The sequence below is a fragment of the Marmota flaviventris genome, chromosome 2 (assembly GCF_047511675.1).
Source record: "Marmota flaviventris isolate mMarFla1 chromosome 2, mMarFla1.hap1, whole genome shotgun sequence".
In the NCBI taxonomy this organism is placed as follows: domain Eukaryota; kingdom Metazoa; phylum Chordata; class Mammalia; order Rodentia; family Sciuridae; genus Marmota; species Marmota flaviventris.
Genome location: NC_092499.1, coordinates 61,108,992 through 61,131,260, shown reverse-complemented (window position 1 = coordinate 61,131,260; position 22,269 = coordinate 61,108,992). Strand labels below are relative to the sequence as shown.

Below are 22,269 nucleotides of genomic sequence, written 5' to 3'. Positions count from 1 at the left end.
AAGGCCAGAAACCAGAAGAGCTGATATTATGAGTTCCAGTGAGTCCTAATCCAAACACAGAAGGCTGATATCTCATTTCGAATACAGTCAAGCAAGGAAATAATTCTTTATTACTTAGTCTTTTATTCTTTTAATATATAGGTCTTTAGTAGAATAGATGAGGCCACCCACATTGGAGAGGGCAATTTGCTTTACTAATTCTACCAATTTAAATGTTTATCTTATCTTAAATACCCTCAGATACTCAGAAATAATGTATAATCAAATATCTAGGTACCCCCAAATCAGCTATCACAAGGCACAATCAAATTATCTGAAAATTAGTTTCTTCCTTACCAATTCTTATACTTTTATTACTTCTTCTCACTTTATTGCACTAACCAGGATCTCCAGTACAGTGTGAAATAGAAATAATGATAGCGTGTATCCTTGCCCTTTTCCTGTTCTCAAAATGAAGCTTTTGTTGTTTTAGCATTAACTTTGATTTTATTTTACCTTTTTTTGGTTAGATATCCTTTGCCAAATTAAGGAGGTTCACTGAGAGATTTTATGATGGATGTTGAAAATTTTTCAGATACTTTGTCAACATCTATTGAGATGATCTTATTTTTCTCTTTTAATCATCTAAAGTATTTAATTATATTACTTGATTTTCCAGCATTAAATCAGCTTTACCTTCCTGGGTTAAACCAAATTGGTCATGTTGTATATAGTCTTTTAAAATGTGTATTATGGAATTTAGTTGGCTGATATTTTATTTAGCCTTTGGTTTCTGTGAAGAGTGAAAATGGCCTAAAATTTTCATTTTTCTTTTTGAGTTTTCATATCAAGGATAGTCTCATAATTAATTTAGAAATGTTAGTGTTTTTCTATTTTTCTGGTCAAGTTTGCTTAAGATTGTTGCATTTTTTCCTTAAATGTTTGATGAGTTTGTCAATGAAATCAAGTAGGCCCATATAATGAATTATAATATTGAATCCCAACAAATTTCAAAAAATTGAAATTATAAAAAGTGTATTTTGACCACATGATTATTCTAGAAATCAATAAAAAGATAACCTAAAAAAATCCCATATATTCAGAAGTTAAGAAATTCACTTCTAGATTCCAAAGTATATTAGAAAAAACATAATACTAATGTTATCGTTTTTTTCTAATATACTAACAGTTATTTTGAACTGAATGCTTACAAAAATATTTCATATCAAAATCTATGGATTTTTGGGCTGGGGTTGTGGCTCAGCGGTAAAGTGCTCACCTAGCACATGTAAGGCCCTGGGTTCAATCCTCAGCACCACATAAAAATAAATAGACAAGTAAAGGTATTGTGTCCAACTACAACTAAAAAAAATAAATATTTTTAAAAAAATCTGTGGATTTTGGGCTAGGGTTGTGGCTCAGTGGTAGAGAGGTTGCCACCCACGTGTGAGACACTGGATTAAATCCTCAGTACCACATAAAACTAAATAAATAAAATAAAGATATTGTATTAATCTACAACTAAAATTTTTTTTAAAGAAATCTGTGAATTTTAACAAAAGTAGCACTTTGAGAAAATGCTCATATTGAAGAAGAAAATTTGAACAGTAATGATTTTCAGAAAGTTAGCAAAAGAACAGAAAAAGCAGAAGAAATAATAAAGATGAAGCAAAAATAAATGAAACATAAAATAGCATCAATGAAGTCAAGAACTGATTCTTGAAAAGATTAATAAAATTGATTCAATTAATAAAAGTAATAAAACTTCTGAGATACTAAATCAAGAAAAAGAATGAACATACAAATAAATAATATTAGCAGTGACAGAAGGGACTTCATTATAGATCTTATAAGACTTACAGAATATAAGAGGCTATAATGCTCTATTTTATGCTAATGTTTTTTGCAATGATTTTATTCAAGGGTAGACTACTCAGGAAATGGTAAAGCCTAAATTATAAGCCATCCATTCATTGGTATTTATTGGTTTCATAGTGAATACATGATCCAGATGTGAGGAAGAATTTTATCCTGAATTTTGAGAATTTAGATGAAATAGTCAACTTCATGCTATTTTCTTTGTGGGGTAGATTTAATTAATGATTCAATTTTTAAAAATAATTATGAGACTATTAAAGATTTTTGGGATTTTTTATTTGTTTATTTGTCAAGGGCACTGATATCCTTTTAATACCCTGCCATAAAAAGTTTAAAGCAGTACTTAAGTTCTATTAGCAAGTATTTATAAGACACCTACTCTATGGTAGGCAATATTACTTACTGTATTTCTCATATCCAGTCAAACTGGATATTTTTAGGATAAAATTATTAAGGTTTAGCTTTAGTAAATTAAAAACAAAAAGGGTTCTACATAGCTAGGTGGTAAAACAAGCAACATATGCCATTATAAAAGTTCAGTAGCACCTACTTCATAAAGTATCTGTATAATTTGTATAGTAGTATGTTTTTTTCAGAGATACCTTTATTGCTGGGGTTCATGACCTAGCGGTTTTCTTAGTTGGCTTTAGGGTATCCATGATTCCTTTGAAATTGTATAGAGACACATACACACACACACACACACACACACACATGCTTTTTGGTTTGAGGGAGAAGAACACTCAATGGCCTTTTCACAGATTTTCAAAAGATCCAAAAAAGTATAAAGAAACACTGCTCTGTGAGTTAAGGAAAGTTTACATGGACCGATAAATAGTTTTTCATTTTGATTTATGTTTGTATTAGAGTAACCGTCCTAGCAAAATATTAATTATATTTAAGATTTGCTTAGTTTTTTTTATTCATTTTGTATTATTTTACCAGTACTATAACTGAGAACTTTTATTTTAAGGTTCAGGAGCAAGTACATCCCAATCTATCAGCTAATGAAGAGTCTCTTTATTATATTGAAGAACTGATTTTTCAGCTGCTTAATAAATTATGCATGGCCCAACCAAGGACTGTTCAAGATGTTGAGGTAAAAATTATTTTGTTATTTCAAAGAGCCATGGAATTGCTGTACAAATTAAATTTTGTATGTAGATCTATATTATTCTAAATTATTAGTAATGAGCCATTGAAATTATATGTGATATATGTGGTCTGTTTTATTTTTGTAGGGATTACACCCAGGGGTGCTTAACCACTGAGTCACATCACCAACCCTTTTTATTATTTGTTTTGAGATAGGGTCTCATTAAATCACTTGGGCCTTGCTAAGATGCTGAGGCTGGCTTTGAACTTGTAGTCCTCCTGCCTCAGCCTGCTGAGTTGCTAGGATTACAAAGTAGTTTATTGAGAAAGAAAAGTTTTTCATTAAAAAAACACTAAAACAATTGGATAAATTTATGAGGGGAAAACCTTGAAATCTATCTCATACCACAGATATAAATTAATTCAAAAGCAATTAGACATAGACATAAAAACTGAAAATTGTAAGGTTTCTAAAAGAAAATGCCAGAGAATATCATCTTAACCTGGGATTAGGCATACTTTTTTTTTTTTTTTTTTTTGTATTGGGGATTGAACCTGGGGGTGCTCTACCACTGAGCTATATCCCCAGCCCTTTTTATTTTTTTATTTTAAGACTGTGTGTCACTAAGTTGCTAGGGTTCATAAGTTGCTAGGACTGGCCTCTAACTTGTGATCCTTCTGCCTTATCCTGGAATTACAGACGTGTATCATTACACCCAGAAGGGTTAGGCAAATATTTTTTGATAGGACTCAAAACACAGTAACTAAAGAATAAAATTGATGGGACAGTAAAAAGGTACAAATCCCATATGAAGGGAAAATACTTGTAAAATGTATTACTGACAAAGGGCTTGAACCCAGAATAAGTTAAAAAAACTTCTACAAATAAATAAGAAAAATATACCTTCTTCCCCAAATTGGCAAAAATCTTTAAAAGAAATTTCATGAAAGAAAATATATTTAATAGCTAATAAGTACATGAAAAGGTACTAAAGCTCAGAAGTCATCTGGAAAATAGGAATTAAAATCACAATGAGAGGGCTGGGGTTGTGGCTCAGTAGCAGAGCGCTGCCTTACACATGTGAGGCACTGGGTTCTATCTTCAGCATCACATAAATATAAATTAATAAAATAAAGATATTGTGTCCATGTATAACTAAAAATATTTTTAAAACAATAATCACAATGAGCTGGGGATGCAACTATGTGGTACAGCACTTGCTTAGCATACATGAGGCTCAGGGTATAATCCCTAGTATGCAAAAATAAAACAAAACAAATCACAGTGAGATATTATTTCACATCAACCAAAAGCTATAAAATTAAAGATTAATTGTGCCACATGTTGGTGGCAGTATAGAGCAGCTGGAACTCTTTATATTGCTTGTGGGAATATAAACTGGTATAAAAACTTTTGAAAATCGTTTAGCAGTTTCTAATAAAGTTATATATCTATTGCATGACTCAGCAGTTCTCCAAATTTACCCTAGAGAAAGAAAATATATGTTCCTGAAGAGGTTTATATGTGAATGTCTAGGCAGTTTAATTCTTAATAGTGGTAAATTCATAAAATGAAATACTAATCAGCAACTATTAACACGTTCTCTAACATATCTGCAAATCACAGAGCGAAAAAAGCCAGAACCTAGAGTACATATATTGTAAGATTTCATTTTAAGAACTTTAGAAACAGGTAAAACCAATGGTGGTAGAAATCAGGGTAGTGGTTGCCTAGAAAGGGTGGATATCAATTATACAATGTTCTCTATGTTGATTTAGATGATGGTTACAAGAGTGTGAACATTTTCAAAACTCATCAAGTTGGGCAGGCATGGTAGCACACGCCTGTAATCCTAGTGGTTCGGGAGGCTGAGGCAGGAGGACCACAAGTTCAAGGCCAGCCTCAGCAATTTATGGAGGCGCTAACCAACTTAGTGAGACCTTGTCTCAAAATAAAAAATGAAAATAATTTTAAAAAAGGGATGGAAGGATGGCTCAGTGGTAGAGCACTCTTGGGTTCAATCCCCCATATAAAACAAAACAAACTCATCTAATTGTACACTTAAGATCTGTGCCATTTTCTGCATAAAAATATTACTTCAGTAGATAAATGTAAATTTTTGCTTATTGATTAAAAATACATCTACCTCTAAAAGAGTGTGTGTGCATTAGAGTTCAAATACTTGTTTTGCCTTAGTTTCATGGGAGTATTTTTAGAATTGTAGAAGTACTAGTACAGCTTTTAAAAATTGCTTTTGTACTATAAAATTTACATTATCTTTCTTTTGAAGATTGTTTCTATAATAAAGCAATAACTTGCAGCATTAAGGAAAATCTTAATTTGCGGTGATTAAGGTATTATTTTTTTCAGGAACCCTTGGAATTAAAACATTTGTTTTTATACTTCTCCACTGAAAGATTTGAACTTTAAATAAATACAATGAAAGAATACTTTTCAGTAGCTAAATTTGCTAAAATATGAGAATATAATTTTAAAAGTAGGAAACTTTGCTAAATTGAAGTTTTATTCAGGTATCAGTAATTCTCATTATTTGTGTCAATCACTTGTTAAATTTAAAATTAGGTGAATCACAGAGGCTTGGATTATTTTTGCCAAAATCTGTATTTCCATGGTCATTCTGAGGTCCCACACCCACATGATCTCATGATATCTGTTTTTATAAATTCTCTTTACTTAACGTGATCACTGATAACTATTTCATGTTAATGTCCTATACATGATATCTTTTCCTTTTTCAAGTTCATCTTTTTTTTACTTTTGTAGTACTATGCATACTAACTAGACCAGTGCTTTCTCACTGACCTACATCCCCAGCCTCCAGTTCATCTTAAATTATGTGAAAAAATCTTAATAGTCCTATTGGTCTTTTTTTTCTCTTTTTAATATTTTGTTTTAGTTGTAGTTCGACACAATACCTTTATTTTATTTTTATGTGGTGCTGAGGATTGAACCCAATGCCCCGCACGTGCTAGGCGAGCGCTCTACTGCTGAGCCACAACCACAGCCCCCTATTGGCCTTTTTTTAAACATAAAAATTTATTTAATATAGTAAACGGAACATATTATATCATACTGTTCCCTGTTTGCAGTAAATATAATGTTAAAGTTGACTTTTTATGAGTTTTCTATTTGTGAACCTTCTCTTAATTCTGTGATGGTATTGCAACGATCTGAACAGGAACGAGTTCAAAAGACCTTTCCTCATCCAATTGACAAATGGGCTATTGCTGATGCACAATCTGCCATAGAGAAACGAAAACGAAGAAATCCTCTTTTACTACCTGTGGACAAAATTCATCCTTCATTGAAGGTAATAAGATTAAACATTTGGGGAATTCTTTTACAAATAATTATTTATAAATCATTGGTGTATTTATGTAGTATTAATGTAGCATGGTCTGTTAGTATATATGTGCACTTGCATGTGTATTGTACATATACATACATATATGCATATTAGTATGTGTACAAAATAAAATAGGAGTTGCAAGTATATGTCAGTGGTAGAGCACATGCTTAATGTATGTGAGGCCCTGTATTCAATATTCAGCACTGCCTGCCCCAAAAGAACAAAATAAAAATAAATGTGCTCTGATGAATTAGGATTGCTTTCAAATAATATTAAAAGTTATTAATTGTGAGAATGCATTGTGGCACTTTTCAAGGAATGCTAACCTGACTGGTTTTTATGTATTTGGCCATGATTCTTAAGCTTTTGTTGATTAGAAAAGTATATGTAATGTCAAAAGTATATGTAATGTGGGCTGGGGTTGTGGCTCAGCGGTACAGCGCTCGTCTAGCATGTGCAAGGCCCTGGGTTCGATCCTCAGCACCACATAAAAATAAATAAATAAAGATATTGTGTCTAAAAAATAAATATTAAAAAAGTATATGTAATATAAAAATGTCATTTTAAAATGTCATAAACATTTTAAAATTAATCTGTAATACAGATATTTCACTACACTTTAGAAAAGCAGGCCAGAGAATATTATTTAATCTCTAGAATATGCTTGTTGTATATTGATTCAAAGACCATTTTGAAGAAATTTCAAGAACACCCGCCCTACACACACACAAACACACATCCTCCCTTCCAATAGAAAATGTTATAATTAGGGGATGCTGGTTTAAAACAAGGTCCTTGAAGAAAGGAGATATTTGTCAAATGGGTTTTAGATAATGTGTTAAGAGATTTCAGTGAAGTACAGCTCGTAATTTCTATATTAGAATCAACTATTCTCATTTAATAAGAAATCAGATTTATTCGATTAGATATCTTTAAAAAAATTTTTGACGCCTGTAGCACTGGGATCAAAAGGTAATTTTATATCCTGTAATACCTATAAGTTGAGACATTTGACTTATAGAAAGTTCTTTATAAGAAAAAAAATAGGAATTTTTAAGTGTTTAACTGATACTAGACAGTGTTATTTTTTGAAATTATTTATTTTTTCCACAGGAAGTTTTGGGGTATAAAGTGGACTACCATGTGTCCCTATATATTGTGGCTGTACTAGAGTATATATCAGCAGATATTTTGAAATTGGCTGGTAATTATGTTTTTAATATCCGACATTATGAAATATCTCAACAGGATATTAAAGTGTCTATGTGTGCAGATAAGGTAAGTGATAAAAGTTATTTAAACTGAATAATAATGTACATCATTTCTGCCTCAATTTTTAATATATTATTATCTTAGTAATTTTATAATTCCTGACATTAGAAGACAGAAAAATCTTGGTTATACAGTAACCATAATATTTCCATGTTTTTAAGAGTATGTCAGGATGGGTGGGGAATTTCTCTTTTTTCCCCACAAAGAATCTTTTACCTAGAGGAAAAAAACATGCAGAGTTTCAAACCACTTTAAGAAAAGTAGCTTGAGTTTTATATTTTTAGGAGAACATGTAAAGTTCACTCTGGTACTTCTAAGTACAACTGATATTGAAGAGCATACTTTGGTTTCACAAGATAGTTTAGTAGGGCACAGCCAAAGAAAAAGGAGTTTGCAAAGCCAAATTACTCCCTTCTGATAACTTTTTGTTTACATATCTGTCTTCCTTCTCTCTTCCTTTTCTTCTGCTTTTACTTTTTCTTATTTTTCTTTTTAAAATCAATATTTTTTTAAAGAGAGAGAATTTTTTTAATATTTATTTTTTAGTTTTTGGTGAACACAACATCTTTATTTTATTTTTATGTGGTGCTGAGGATCGAATCCAGTGCCCCGTGCATGCCAGGCAAGCGCGCTACCACTTGAGCCACATCCCCAGCCCTAAAATCAATATTTTTTTAAAAAATTATTTGTTTCAATTAGTTATACATGACAGTAGAATGCATTTATGCACTTTGATAGATCATACATAGATGAGATATAATTTCTCATTTTTCTGATTGTGCATGTTGTAGAATCACATTGGTCATACAGTCATATATATACATAAAGTAATAATGTCTGTTTCATTTTACTGTCCTTCTTATGCCCATATCTTCTCCCCTCCTCTCCCTTCATTTCCTTCTATCTAATCTAAGGTAACTCTGTTCTTCCCAATCCCCGACCCCCACACACAACTTATTGTGAATTAGCATTCACATATTAGAAAAAACATTCGGGCTTTGGTTTTTTGGGATTGGCTTACTTCACTTAGCATGATAGACTCCAACTCCATCCATTTATTGGCAAATGCCATAATTTCATTCTTCTTTAAAAGCTTCTTCTTTGAATATATACACCACATTTTCTTTATCTATTCATCTATTGAAGGACACCTAGGTTGGTTCCATAGTTTAGCTGTTGTGAATTGAGCTGCTATAAACATTGACATGGCTGTATCACTGTAGTATGCTGATACAATCAACATTTTTGAAGTGTCTGTTATGGACCTGAGCACTGTCACTGTACCAAGCAGGCAAGATACAACACTAAGGTAGCAACCCATATTTTAGAAGTAATGTGTTTTAGTGTGAAATAAAACTATTGTAAACAAATTATTGCAACACAATGTGATTTAAACTGTTACACTAATAATCCAGGGCGGAGTCGAGAAAGTGATCAGGGAAAGGCCTGGAAAACTGCACAGAGAAGGTGCCTAAACTGAAGCTTCTAGGGCCTGCCCCATGCCAGTGGTTCTCAGCCTTGACTTCACATTGCAATTATTAGAGAGCTTTTAAAGAATACTGATACCTACATCTTACCCCTAGAAATTTAACTGGCCTTGGTTGGACTGCCAGGCTTCACTATTTTTTGAAAACATCCTTGATTCTGATGTGTGTACACCCAACATCCATTGTAGTATACATAATTTAAAAAATGATTTTTCACTTACATTTTATTTTGGAAATTCCTCACCATTTCTATTTTGACTTCTAAAATAATGACAACATATTTTTGGTTACTTTCAAAGTGTCTCAGGCTTATAGAAAATTTGGAAGTACAATAAATAAACCCTCTTCCTACTGAGCCATTTGAGAATAAGTTTCCACCATAGTGAGTCCTATAACGAGAACATTCTCCTACAGTACAACAGTATATAGCAACCAAAATCCAGAAAATTAATACACTTATACAATTCAAGTTTTGCAAGTTGTTCCAATAATGTCCTTTATAGCAAAATGATCTAGTGAAAATTATGTTTGTTTATTTAGTTATCATTTATCTTTTTCTCAGTCAGGAACAATTCCTTATTCTTCCTTCAACTTTTATGACTTTTACACTTTTGAGGGTTACAAGCCAACTATTGTGTAGAATATTCTCAGTTCAGGTTCTGTGTTTTTTTGTTTTGCTGTACTTCAGATTAAGGGCCTCACACAGGATAAGCATGCTACATCCCATGCCTTTAAAAAAAAAAAATTATTTTGAGGCAGAGTCTTGGCTCAGAATGGCCTCAAGCCTGTATTCTTTCTGCTTCAGCCTCCCAAGTAGCTGGGATTACAGGAGTGTATCACTATACCCAGCTTTAGATTTTTCTGATATAATCTCTTAATTAGAATCAAGTTATGATCTTTAGTTAGGAATATCATAAAAATTGTGCCGTGTTCTTTTCATTGTGTTTTCTCACATGGCACTTGGGTATACAGTTTTCAGTGTGTTTTATTAGTGGTTATGTTCACTCTGATTACTTGATTAAGTGGTTGTCTGCCAGTCCTTTCATTTGTGAGTTATTCTTTTCCATTTTATAATTAATAAATTATTTATAGAATATTTTCGGACTATATCTTATTCCTTACAGTGCTTTAAATTTACTCATATGTTTATTTTAATATAGGCTTCTTGATTCTTATTCAGTGGGCCATAATCCATTGCTTCATTATTTATTTAGATTTTCAAATTGCACCAGATATGATCAGTGGGATCTCTGAGTTGGCTTATCTATTTTTGTCATTTTTTGAACATTTTATTTTTCTGTTTGCTTATTTTTTAAAGTACAAATTAGCAAATTTTAGTTGTATATATTTATGTCTTATAAAGTGATGTTATGGGGGCTGGGGCTGTAGCTCCTTGGTAGAGTGCCTGCCTAGCACTGGGTTCAATCCTCAGCACCACATAAAAATAAGCAAATAAAATAAAGGCATTCTGTCCAACTACAAAATAAAATAAAATAAATAAAGTGATGTTATGGTTTATAAATATAGTGTGGAATAAGCTTATTAACATATACATCAACTTAAATGCCACAGTATTTTTGTGATGAAAACATTCAAAATTTATTCTTTTAGTGATTTTGAAATGTATAACACATTGTTATTTACTATATTTACCATACTGTGCGATAGATTTCAAAAAACAGAGAAATCTATTCCTTCTATCTGATTCAGATTTTGTACCCTTTGACCATCATATTCCATTTCTCCCACCCCATAGCCTCTGGTAACACCATTCTACTCTCTGCTTCTATGAATTTGATTATTTTAGATTACACATATAAATGAGAATATGTGGTATTTGTCTTTCTGGAGTACTTTCGTACTGAATATTCCAGGTTCATCATACTGTTTTTTAATTTGTTTTAAGTTATATATGGACACAAGATCTTTATTTTATTTACTTATTTTTATGTGGTGCTGAGGATCAAACCCAGTGCCTTATGTGTGCAAGGCAAGTGCTCTGCCACTGAGCCACAATCCCAGCCCCAGTTTTATTGTACTCTTTTTTATGTTTTGTGCTGGTGCTGGTGAATGAATCCAAAATCTGGGTGCTAGATGAGGTCATTACTGTTGGAGTGTCACTGCTTTGGCATATATATGTGTGTATATACACATGTATGCACTTATTTATATGTACTTATACATAATGCACACACACACACATACATGTATAATATATATAATACACACACACACACACACACACACACACCACACATACACATATTCCCTCACTCCAGAGTGAGGGAATATGTGTACGTATAGATACCCATCAGTGATACCCAATGAACTTGTCTAGCACCCAGATCTTGTTTCTAAATGCCATACTATGTGTGACATATGCACCCCATATATCTATGCACACAAACACAATCCATACTTATTTCTCATCTCTCTAATCCAAACTAATAATACTATAAGATTCATGTTAGTCTTCCATTTTTCATATTTACAACTCCCTTTTGACTGTGGGAAAACTGGTTCTCTTTTTTTTTTTTTTTTTGGATATATTTTCTTATTTGATCAATCCTCCTTGTGTAACCAACCTTTTCTCTTTCCCCACTGGTATAGGCTGCCTCCTTAACCCTATTTTAATTTAGAATCACCCCTTTCAAGTATATTCTCCTTATCCATCTCAAGCTCTGATAATCTTATTCTGCTGCCTCCTCCGATGTCTTACCTCCCCCACCATATGACTATCCTTCTCCCCTTCCAGGGCTTTTAACATACCATGGTAGGCTGTCTTCCCATGTAAATGCCTTTCTTAACCACTAAGCTCCAACACTGTTTACCAAAGCTGCCTATTATATGGATAGTCTCTTTATCTTGATAGGCCTTAGTCTCTAACATCAGGCTGTGCCTCACCCTCAGACACCCTTCTTATTCCACTAAGGATCAACACCCTGAGATGGGCCACCACAACTTTTCTTCCCTTTCCACCCTGCAGGAATTCCTACCTTATTTACCTTGTCCTTCCTCTTCCCCTAGTGCCTTGAACAGACTGTTGAAAAATTATGAAAATGAGAGACTTTCTACCATACTTGAGGTTCACCTTTTCTATGACTCTTGAAAGGCAAAAGCAGTTAATTTCAAAATAGTTTCAGAATTAGAAGACACTGAATCCTAAGCACAGATTGTCAAGTGATTATGTGCTCTTGGGAACTAGTAAACTTGTTTCTCACAAAACTGTTTTTGTAAAATTTGAATTAAGTGGAATTTCTTTTTCATATAAAGCTAAAATTAGCTTTTCTTTTAACTTTCATTCATTAATTCTGTCTTCTGAAGTACCTTAAATCAGACTATACTGTTTTTCAGACTATACTGTTTTTTTAAGTTGTTCAGTTATTTGAAACATTTTTTTTCATGTCCTAAATCATCATCTTTTGAGAGTTAAAAACAAAACAAAACAAAAAAAATTCATGTGACATGATTTTCAGATCCCCTTTCTATATTGTTTTCAGACTGATTGCTAATATTAAAGACAGAAGTCCAGATTTGGTCTGACCAAATCTGAGTATAATCAGATTCTGACCTTCTTGATTCTGTATGCTATTATATAATTTATGCATTAACATTTTTGATCCCCAATGTCATCTTGATTACTTAAAAAAAAAGTTTACAGATACTTTTAAAGTCCCTTGGACTTTATCTTATGAAGTACTATTATGATGTTATATCTTTGATTTCTTTACCTCATAGCACTATTTTTTTAAATGTAAGATTGAATTCAAATTTATCCCTAGATACTTTCATACTATTATTGAAGCTATATTCTAAAATACCAGGATATCTTAAAAAATCTAATTCTGACATATAATACTTTAAATATTTTACCCAGCTTTTTATAATGTGTACAAGTCCAGGAAACATTCTTTTTTTTTTTTTTAAAGAGAGAGAGAATTTTTTTTTATTTTTATTTTTTTTTTAGTTTTCAGTGGACACAACATCTTTATTTTATTTTATTTTATTTTTTATGTAGTGCTGAGGATCGAACCCAGTGCCCCACGCATGCCAGGCGAGTGCGCTACCACTTGAGCCACATCCCCAGCCCCCAGGAAACATTATTTTAGATGAAATTATTTAGTAAAATGGTTGATTTTAAATGTTATTAAGCATTCTTCTAGGTTAAATGTCACAATTTTTCATCATTATAACTTTTCATTTACTGTTTCATCTCTTGTCCAAATCTGGGTCAACAAACTTTATGTGTAAAGGGCAGAGGATAAATATTTGAGGCTTTGCAGTACATACAGTTTCTCTAACAACTATTTACTATCTTTACCCTTGGCAGCATGAAATCAGCCGTAAACAAATGAGCATGGGCTGTCTACTAGTAAAACTTTATTTACAAAAAATAGGCAATGAGCTGAATTTGGCCTCTGTGCTCTAGTTTGCTAATCCTTGTTTCAGACTTCTGTTTTGGGATCTCCATTTGTCGAAAGAGACTGCCATATGCTTAGCTAAAATTCAGATGACTATATTTATGATTATAGTTATATAAGTTGAGTAGTGAGATTATTTGACACAGTGTGATCTTTGTGAATCTAAACTGATTTCTAGTGATTACTATTTTAAGAACTCACAAACCATCCATCTGTTTAATAAATTATTTAAGATGTTGATTTCTAGGAATCTGTATGATTTGCCAGAGAACTTGAGAATCAAACTTTTTTTTAAAACATTAAAAATAAAAACACTTGGGGGCCTGGGGTTGTGGCTCAGCAGTAGAGCGCATGCAAGTCCCTGGGTTTGATCCTCAGCACCACATAAAAATAAATAAAATAAAGGCATCGTGTCTAACTACAACTAAAAAAAATTTTTAAAAATAAAAGCACTTGACTCTTCTGAGGTATTCTGGCATGTCAAAGATCGATGGAAATAGAGTCACAGGAAAGAATTGTAAGACTCAACTTCTATGATATTTGTCATTACTAAGGAAAGTAGTATTTAATCTGGAAAAGTAGAGCACATACAATTAAGAAGGAAAATACTAATTTTAAGAAAGGTAAGAGGAAGTAAGAGGGCACAGAGCTGCTCTGAAGAAATTTAATTTTCTAGGCCTACGTGTAACAGGGGTTGAGTTATCTTGTTTTGTTTTTTGGTACTAATTATTGAACCCAGGGGTACTTTACCACTGAGCTGCAACCTCAACCCTTTTTATTTTGTATTTTGAAAATAAATATCGTTATGTTGCTGATGGTCTTGCTAAATTACTGAGGCTGAACTCAAACTTGCAATCCTCCTGTCTCAGTCTCCAAAGCTCCTGGGATTATAGGTCTGTGCCACTGTGTCTGGCTGTATTTCTTTCTTTATATCTTTACTCCATTGTTTCAAGAACTGGCTCTACTTTAAAAAAATAATAATTGTATATATATATATATATATATATATATATATATATTTTAGTTGTTGATGGACTTTTATTTATTTGTATGTGGTGCTGAGAATTGAACCCAGTGCCTCACGCATGCTAGGCAAGCGCATTACCACTGAGCCACAACCCCAGCCCCAAGAACCGCCTCTACTTGATTGTTCTTGTTATAAACATGATCCCAAAATACTTTAATTGTCCTAATAGTTTTTATGATTCTTCACTAATTTTGCCTTTACCCTTTTTTACAAGTATAATAGTTTTAAAATAAATACACTATACATATGCTCCTTATTTATCTTACTTATTATTTTTTATGGTACTGGGGTTTGAACTTAGGGTCTTTTTCCCACCAAGCTATATCCCTAGCCCTTTCTTTTTTATTTTATTTTGAGACAGCATCTCACTGAATTGTCCAGCCTGGCCTTGAACTTGTGATCCTCCTGCCTCATCCTCCTGAGTGGCTGGGATTAAAAGTGTGTTCCTCTTCACTTGGCCACATATACTTGTTTAAAGATTAAACAAGTATGTTCGGTACATTTATTATATGTCAGATGATGTGGATTTTAAGGTGACAGCATGGTTTTTAATCCTTAGAAGGTCATTGACTAATGGGGGAAAACAGATATGAATAGAAATTTCATTATTAGTTGTTTCTATAGGAAAGAGAAGATTGCTAATGGACAACTGAAGCTGGTAGGAAAATCTGGTAGAGAGGGAGAGTTTGGAAAAACTATATAAAAATTATATTTGAGCTAAATGATGAAAAAAGTGGATAGGTATTGGTCAGATGAATAAATGTAACACTTGGAAAAGAGGGAGGAAGTAAGTGAAGACATTCTAAAAAAAAGTAATAGAGGGAACTGACCAGATTTAAGAAATATTCTGAGTTAGAGTCAACAGGATTTGGGGATAGATTGGATATAGGAGAAAAATGGGAGAAGTAATAAGTCTAAGGTAATGGCAAGTTTTGTAGTTATGAAGACCAAATACAAATAGGTGATATTATTAATGATTCTGAGATGGAGCATATATATGTAGGTTTTGTTAGACAAGGAGATATTAGGCTTTGGCAACATTTGTCTAGGGTCCAGAGAGATGCTGAGACTACATATAAATGTTTAGGAATCATTGTGATCTAGATAGTAATTGGAAATCATCTAAGGGGATGAACTTACTCATGGAGCAAGGATAGCAGATGTTTTTAGACTGGAAGCTTGGTAGTGAATAAAGCCTCGAGATTTTTAAAAAATTAAATTTTTCCCATCTGTTTGTATTTATAAATAATTTTTTTTTCACATAGAGATCTGGATTCTGTATTTTTATTGAAGAAAGAAAGGCAAAAAGCCTAAAATAGCTGACATTGAACAGTAGACTTTCTCTTTAGGTGCATACACCTTCCAATTTGTCACAGTCTCTACTATTTCTTATATAGATGTTACCTGCCTGATTCCTCTACTATTTAAATTCAGGACTTTTGGTTTTGTTACTGTGTGTCAGTGTTTCATAACTATAACAAAATACCTGAGACAATCAAAAAGAGTGAAGGTTTACTTTGACTCAGTGTTTTCAAGATTACAGTCCATGATCAGTTGTTCTTGTTGCTTGATCAGTTGTTCTTGTTTCACCATGCACTGCTTGCATATCATGGCAAGTAGTGCATGGTGAAACAGCCCACTCTCCTCATGGTTTCCAGAAAGCAAAAACACAAGAACTGTGGTCCTAATATACCCTTCAAGGGCATTCCCCCAGTGACCTACCTACTTCCCATAAGACCTCACTTCTTAAAGGTTCTACCACTTCCCAGTAGTTCCAAACCTTTAACTCATGGGCCTTAGGAGACACTTATCCAAACTTTAGTAGTTGCAAAAAGAATTCTAAGAATGGAACCCTGGAGTAAATGGTAGAGAATTAAGTGTAGAGAAGGAGGCCCCATTGCCAGATGGCTTTTTAGAAACCAAGGGAAGGGAATGTTTTAAGAAGTAGAGATGGTTAGCTATAAAAAGACAAAAATATACCATTAGATCTGATACTAGGAAATCATCAGGGAGACCAATTTTATAGACTAATGGACTTGTTAAGTGAATAGGAGTGAGAAGAGACAGCAGGTATAGACTGTTCTAAAAGGATCTTTGATAAGGGAGAAAAAAAAAAGAGAGTGACAGCTCTTTTTTGTGTTTTTTTATGTGTCATACCTTTCATTTTGAATATTTGTTTAAAATTAGATTGTATCAGCAAATTCCCTGTGCAACCCCATGGGTTTCTTCAAAGTCTAAATGACTAGGAATTAGGGGTAAATGATGTTCAGTGATAAGAAGGTATGTCACATGGAGTGGGCAGTGAAGAGGAGAGGGATCCAAGGGATTTGAGAAAGCAGGTTGGGTTTAAATTATAAATGGCTTTTATCCTAAAAAAAAAATTAAAATTTTATGCAGAAGGCAATGAAATACAGTATCATTTTTATCTTTTGTGTGTGTGTGTGTGTGTGTGTGGTAATTAAACCCAGAGCCTCATGTATGGTAGGTACGTATTGTGCTACTGAGCTTATTCCCAACTCTTCTTATTTTTTTGTTTTGAGAGAGTGTTTCTCAAATTGTCCAGATTGGTCTTGAATAATGATCCTCCTGCCTCAGCCTTCAAGTAACTGGGATTATAAGTGTGCATCACCACATTTGATGATACAAATTTGTTTTTAAGAACATAATTTTGGAAATGGGAATGGGAAGACTTGTGGCAGACAGATCAAATTCTGGGACTTATATATCCTTGTAAGAGATGCTGATTGTTTAATAGTCTAATCTAGAGCATGGAAGGGGATAGAGATAACCAACCAGGTGTAGGAGAGATTTCTTTCTTTTTTTTTTTAATGTTTTTAGTTATAGATGGACACAATGCCTTTATTTTATTTGTTTATGTTTATGTGGTGGTGAGGATTAAACCTGGTACCCCACACATGCTAGGCAAGCTCTCTACCACTAAGTCACAACCCCAACCCCCTAAGAGAGATTTCTGAGTTAGAGTTACAAGGATCAGGAGGGCAGGGTTCATATTTAGTTTCTTCTTTATGGTAATTTACCAACACCTGGTACAATTTCTGGTGATCTGTAGGTCTTTTTCTGAATGAATGTTATCTCTTACTGTGTTGTCAGAATTTTCCCTTATCCCTTTGAAGTTATTTTACTTTGGAGTTTTCTTTTCAGGATAATATCTTTTTTCCCCTGAATTATGAGAATTCTTTTTATTCATTTTTGAATTATAATTACCTAGGTAGAATCTATTTTTGTAACTATTATTAATTTTTAAAATGTGTGGTCACCTTATTGTTGTTGCTTTTTTTTTCCCCCCCTGTGGTACTGGGGATTTAACTCTGGAGCACTCGACCACTGAGCCACATCCCCAGCACTATTTTGTATTTTATTTAGAGAGAGGGTATCACTGAGTTGCTTAGCATCTTGCTTTTGCTGAGACCTGCCTTGAACTCGCGATCCTCCTCTTCCCTCAGCTTCCTGAGCCTCTTGGAATGCTTTTGCTTGCTGTTGCTTTTGATTTACTAAAAGTTCTTGCCTATTGGCAGATTTAATGTATAGTAGCAGTTTTTACTATTTCTAAGAGAAGAAATTGTCACTATAGCTATTTGAGCGTCAGTACGATATCTGGAGTTAGCAAGTAAACTTAATAGCAGTTTTTGATATGGTAAATAAGTTGTTCTTTGGTGTCTGTTGGAATTGTTGGTACCAGGATCTTCTCTGGATACCAAACTCCACAGATGCTTGTCTCTTACATAGTATTTGTATTTAAACTATGCATATCTCAACTGTAGATTACTTGTGATATGTAACACAACATAAATGCTGTGTAAATTTTTTTGTTTAGGAAATAATGACAAGAAGAATAGTCTTTATACGTATTCAACACAGGTGCAGTTTTTCTTTTTCTAATAATTTTGATTTGAGGTATATTGAATCTTTGGATATGGAACCCATATATACAAAAAGCTGATTGTATGCATCAGAAGATTCATACTGTTATCAACTGTCTACCTTTACAATATATCATTTCACTTTTCCCATTTTGGGTGAGAGGTACTGGGGATTGAACTCAGAGGCACTTTACTGCTGAGCCACATCCACAGCCTTATTTTGTATTTATTTAGAGACAGCGTCTCACTGAGTTGCTTAGCTTCTTTCTGTTTATTTGTTTGTTTTGTTTTGTGTTGCTGAGACTGGCCTTGAACTCATGATCCTCCTGTCTCAGCCTCCCGAGCCACTAGGATTACAGGAGTATGCCACCATGCCTAGCCACTTTTCCCTTTTTAACTCTACCCAAGTGCATACAACTTTCTTTATAATACAATAAGGAGCTACCATGCAAATACCTACTATTCACCAGACATGGTAGTATACATTTATGTACATTACCTCATTGAATTCTTCCATCAATGACATTTTACATATAGGTTATCTTATTTACAGAAGAATAAATCACTTGTTCATAATCATAGTTCAGTAAGTGGCTGAACTGGGATTTGGTTCAGATTCATGTATGCTCTTTTTTACATATGTTTGTATGTATGCATGTGAATCTTACATTACATACATGTGTGTATACATATAGATGCATACCTATACATATGTGTATATTTCACCATTAGGTTTGTCTTATTTTCAGAAGTATTTATTTTTCCATATCCAGTTTGACTTTAACATTTTTTACCTTCATCTTTACATTTTTCTTTTTTCTCCTAAATTTTCTAGTATAAATCTGCCCATAATACCTATAATTCTCATTGTTTAATATTGCAATTTCAAGTTTTTTGAGACAGTTTTACTAAAGAAAATAACTTTATATATTCCTGATTTATATTTCTCAGGTTTTGATGGACATGTTTGATCAGGATGATATAGGTTTGGTTTCTCTCTGTGAAGATGAACCTAGTTCTTCAGGTGAATTAAACTACTATGATCTTGTCAGAACTGAAATTGCAGAAGAAAGACAGTATCTGCGGGAACTAAATATGATTATAAAAGTGTTTCGAGAAGCCTTTCTTTCTGACAGAAAGTTATTTAAACCTTCTGTAAGTGACTTTTGGATTTGAAATTCTATATATCCCCCAAACCAAATAGCAGCTTAAAGTTATAAATAGTAATGTTCTTTACTTTATTAGCATATATAAATATTCTTTGGTATATTTGTGGATTTAAAATTTGCAAATTGTTATATAATAAGTGCAGTGACTTGGGAGGGGACACAAAATTAGAAGGAGGGGGTTTACACTGGTGTGAATATTGCTACTTAATATCTAAGATTTAGTTATTCACTGGAAGGTGTGGTCTAAAAAATAGATCTATGATTTTTTTCTGTCTTTTGGTAGTTACTTTAAGGCAGTAGTTTAAAGTTTTAACTGAATGCCACATATAAACAAAAGGAGAGCTGCCCTGCTGAAGACAGGGTGGGAGTGGCATGAGTAGGATGGGGATTCAGAGAGACTTATCTTTTTTTTCTTTTACCTCTATTGCTTCTTAAGTCAGCTCTGGTAATCCAGATAGACAAACACTATCTTTAAATTTTTTTCTTCTTCTTTTATCACATGATTAATTTTAAGTATCTGTATGTTTCATCCACATTTTAAAAATACTCTGCTCTTAGCTTATTTATCTTATACCTCCTAACTTCATTCTCAAAATAACTATTACATGAAAAAATGAGAGTGGTGTTAAGACATAGCTGGATGAATGTTTAAGGTTAAGAACCGATTTAGTTTTTCTCATTATTTTCCAAAAGGATGAGTTATGAATTTAAATGATAATTTAAGGTGTTTTAATTGGCCTTTACCTTATTTATTTCCCTCCCTCCCCCACCTTTTCTTTTTCTAGTACTGGCACAAGAACCCAGGGCCTCATGCATGCTAGGCAGATTCTCTACTGAGAATTCTACCACTAAGCTACATCCACAATGTTTTTTTAAAAAAGTTTATTTTGAGACAGATCTCTGAGTTGTCCAGTCTGGTTTCAAACTTGGAGTCCTTCTGCCTTAGCCTCTCAAGCAGCTGGGATTATAGGCATGTGCCACCATACTAGACACCTTTTTTCTTTGGTACATATATTTAGTTTAATGATGTCAGTAACTCCCACCTGACATATGATCTTAAGTCATCAGAATTTTGTGGTTCAAAGTCCTTTAGTATTTTATTTGGCCTTTATAACAATGTCATGAGATGTATAGGGTAGGTATCATTATTTCTACCTTTCTAGTAGGGAAATTGACATGAAATAATTATGACTTACTCAGGCTAGTTATAGACCTCAACTTGAATTTGGGTTCTTCATTCTTGTTTTTCCTTGCTGACGTTGAACCCCTGGGCTCTCCTTAAACAGAGTTAGGATGGAAGTAAATAATTTGCTCATGGTGACATATCTGATATACTAACACCCAGTTCTGGTAGGATTCTTTTGAGGGTGAGCCCCATCATAGAAATCAGGGACAAAGACCAAACACTTTGTCATTTCATACTACACATGGTGGAGAATTTAAGCTCAAGTTTGTTATATTCTAAAGCTCATGATATTTACAGTACAAGTTGCTAGGGTGAATAATAGTGGATCATAACCTGGATAATTAGTCATATGATTTGTTTATATCCAGAGGACTCAAACCTTTTTAACCTAAATATAATTCACACATTGGATTTTGAATGAAATATTTAATTCCTTCTTAAATTCAGGAGATGAGTCACAAATTATAAAAACAGACTGTATCTGAGGTATCTTTAAACTGAGGTATCTTCAGTTTGATCTCAGCTCTTGTCATTCACTAACTCTATACAACCTTAATCAGGTCGTTTAGCAACATAGCCAGTTTTGAAGAAACACACATGCCAGAATTCTTTATTTCAAGAATTGCTTAGGGAGCTGGGGTTGTGGCTCAGAGGTAGAGCGCTCACCTAGCATGTGTAAGGCCCTGGGTTCGATCCAGCACCATATAAAAATAAATAAGTAAAATAAAGGTATTGTGTCCAACTACAACTAAAAAACAAATATTAAAAAAAAAAAAAAAAAGAATTGCTTAGAATCATTCCTGGTGTGAGGCTTTAGGATTATGGAAGAAAACTATCCTGAATTTATATTTTCCAGTATTTTTACTCTCTATAACACAAGATATTTTGAAATTTTTCTTCGATATTTACAATTGACTTTCACTATGTCTTGGAATATATTAGTATCAGATTGGGTGAAAATGCACCTTTAACACTTATGTTCTGTTTGTATTTAGTAATTTTAAAGTGTAATTCACACCCTCAGGTCTTACTTAACCTTTCTTTTTTCTTTTTTTCAGGATATCGAAAAGATTTTCAGTAACATTTCAGATATACATGAATTGACTGTGAAACTTTTAGGTTTAATTGAAGACACAGTTGAAATGACAGATGAAAGCAGTCCTCATCCTTTAGCTGGCAGCTGTTTTGAAGATTTGGCAGAAGTAAGTTTACAAAACTACTTTAAATTCTCATTAAAATCCTAAATACTGTATTAAGAAATTAAGAAAGGTATTCTTTGTAAAATCTGCCTACTATTTAAAAAAATACTTAAGGGCAGGTGCTGTTGTGCACACCTGTAATCCCAGCAACTTTGGAGATTGAAGGAGGAGGATTGAAAGTTTGAGGCCAACCTCAGCAACTTAGTGAGAACCTATCTCTAAATAAATAAATAAATACGTATAAAAAGGAGTGGGGATGTATCTCAGTGATAAAGTACCCCTGGGTTCAATTCTTGTACCAAAA

At 33.1% G+C, this 22,269-nt stretch overlaps 1 protein-coding gene across 2 annotated transcripts in view; it reads left to right on the top strand.

The window, feature by feature from the left end:
* The window catches only part of Sos2 (SOS Ras/Rho guanine nucleotide exchange factor 2), a 98,039-nt gene that overhangs the window by 17,121 nt on the left and 58,649 nt on the right, over positions 1-22,269 (top strand). For both annotated transcript variants that reach the window (XM_071607878.1, XM_027929561.2), the window contains exons 2-6: positions 2,831-2,956; positions 6,153-6,284; positions 7,437-7,601; positions 19,363-19,566; positions 21,825-21,968. In XM_071607878.1, the coding sequence (XP_071463979.1) occupies positions 2,831-2,956; positions 6,153-6,284; positions 7,437-7,601; positions 19,363-19,566; positions 21,825-21,968 (771 nt within the window). The remainder of the gene's footprint in view (positions 1-2,830; positions 2,957-6,152; positions 6,285-7,436; positions 7,602-19,362; positions 19,567-21,824; positions 21,969-22,269) is intronic.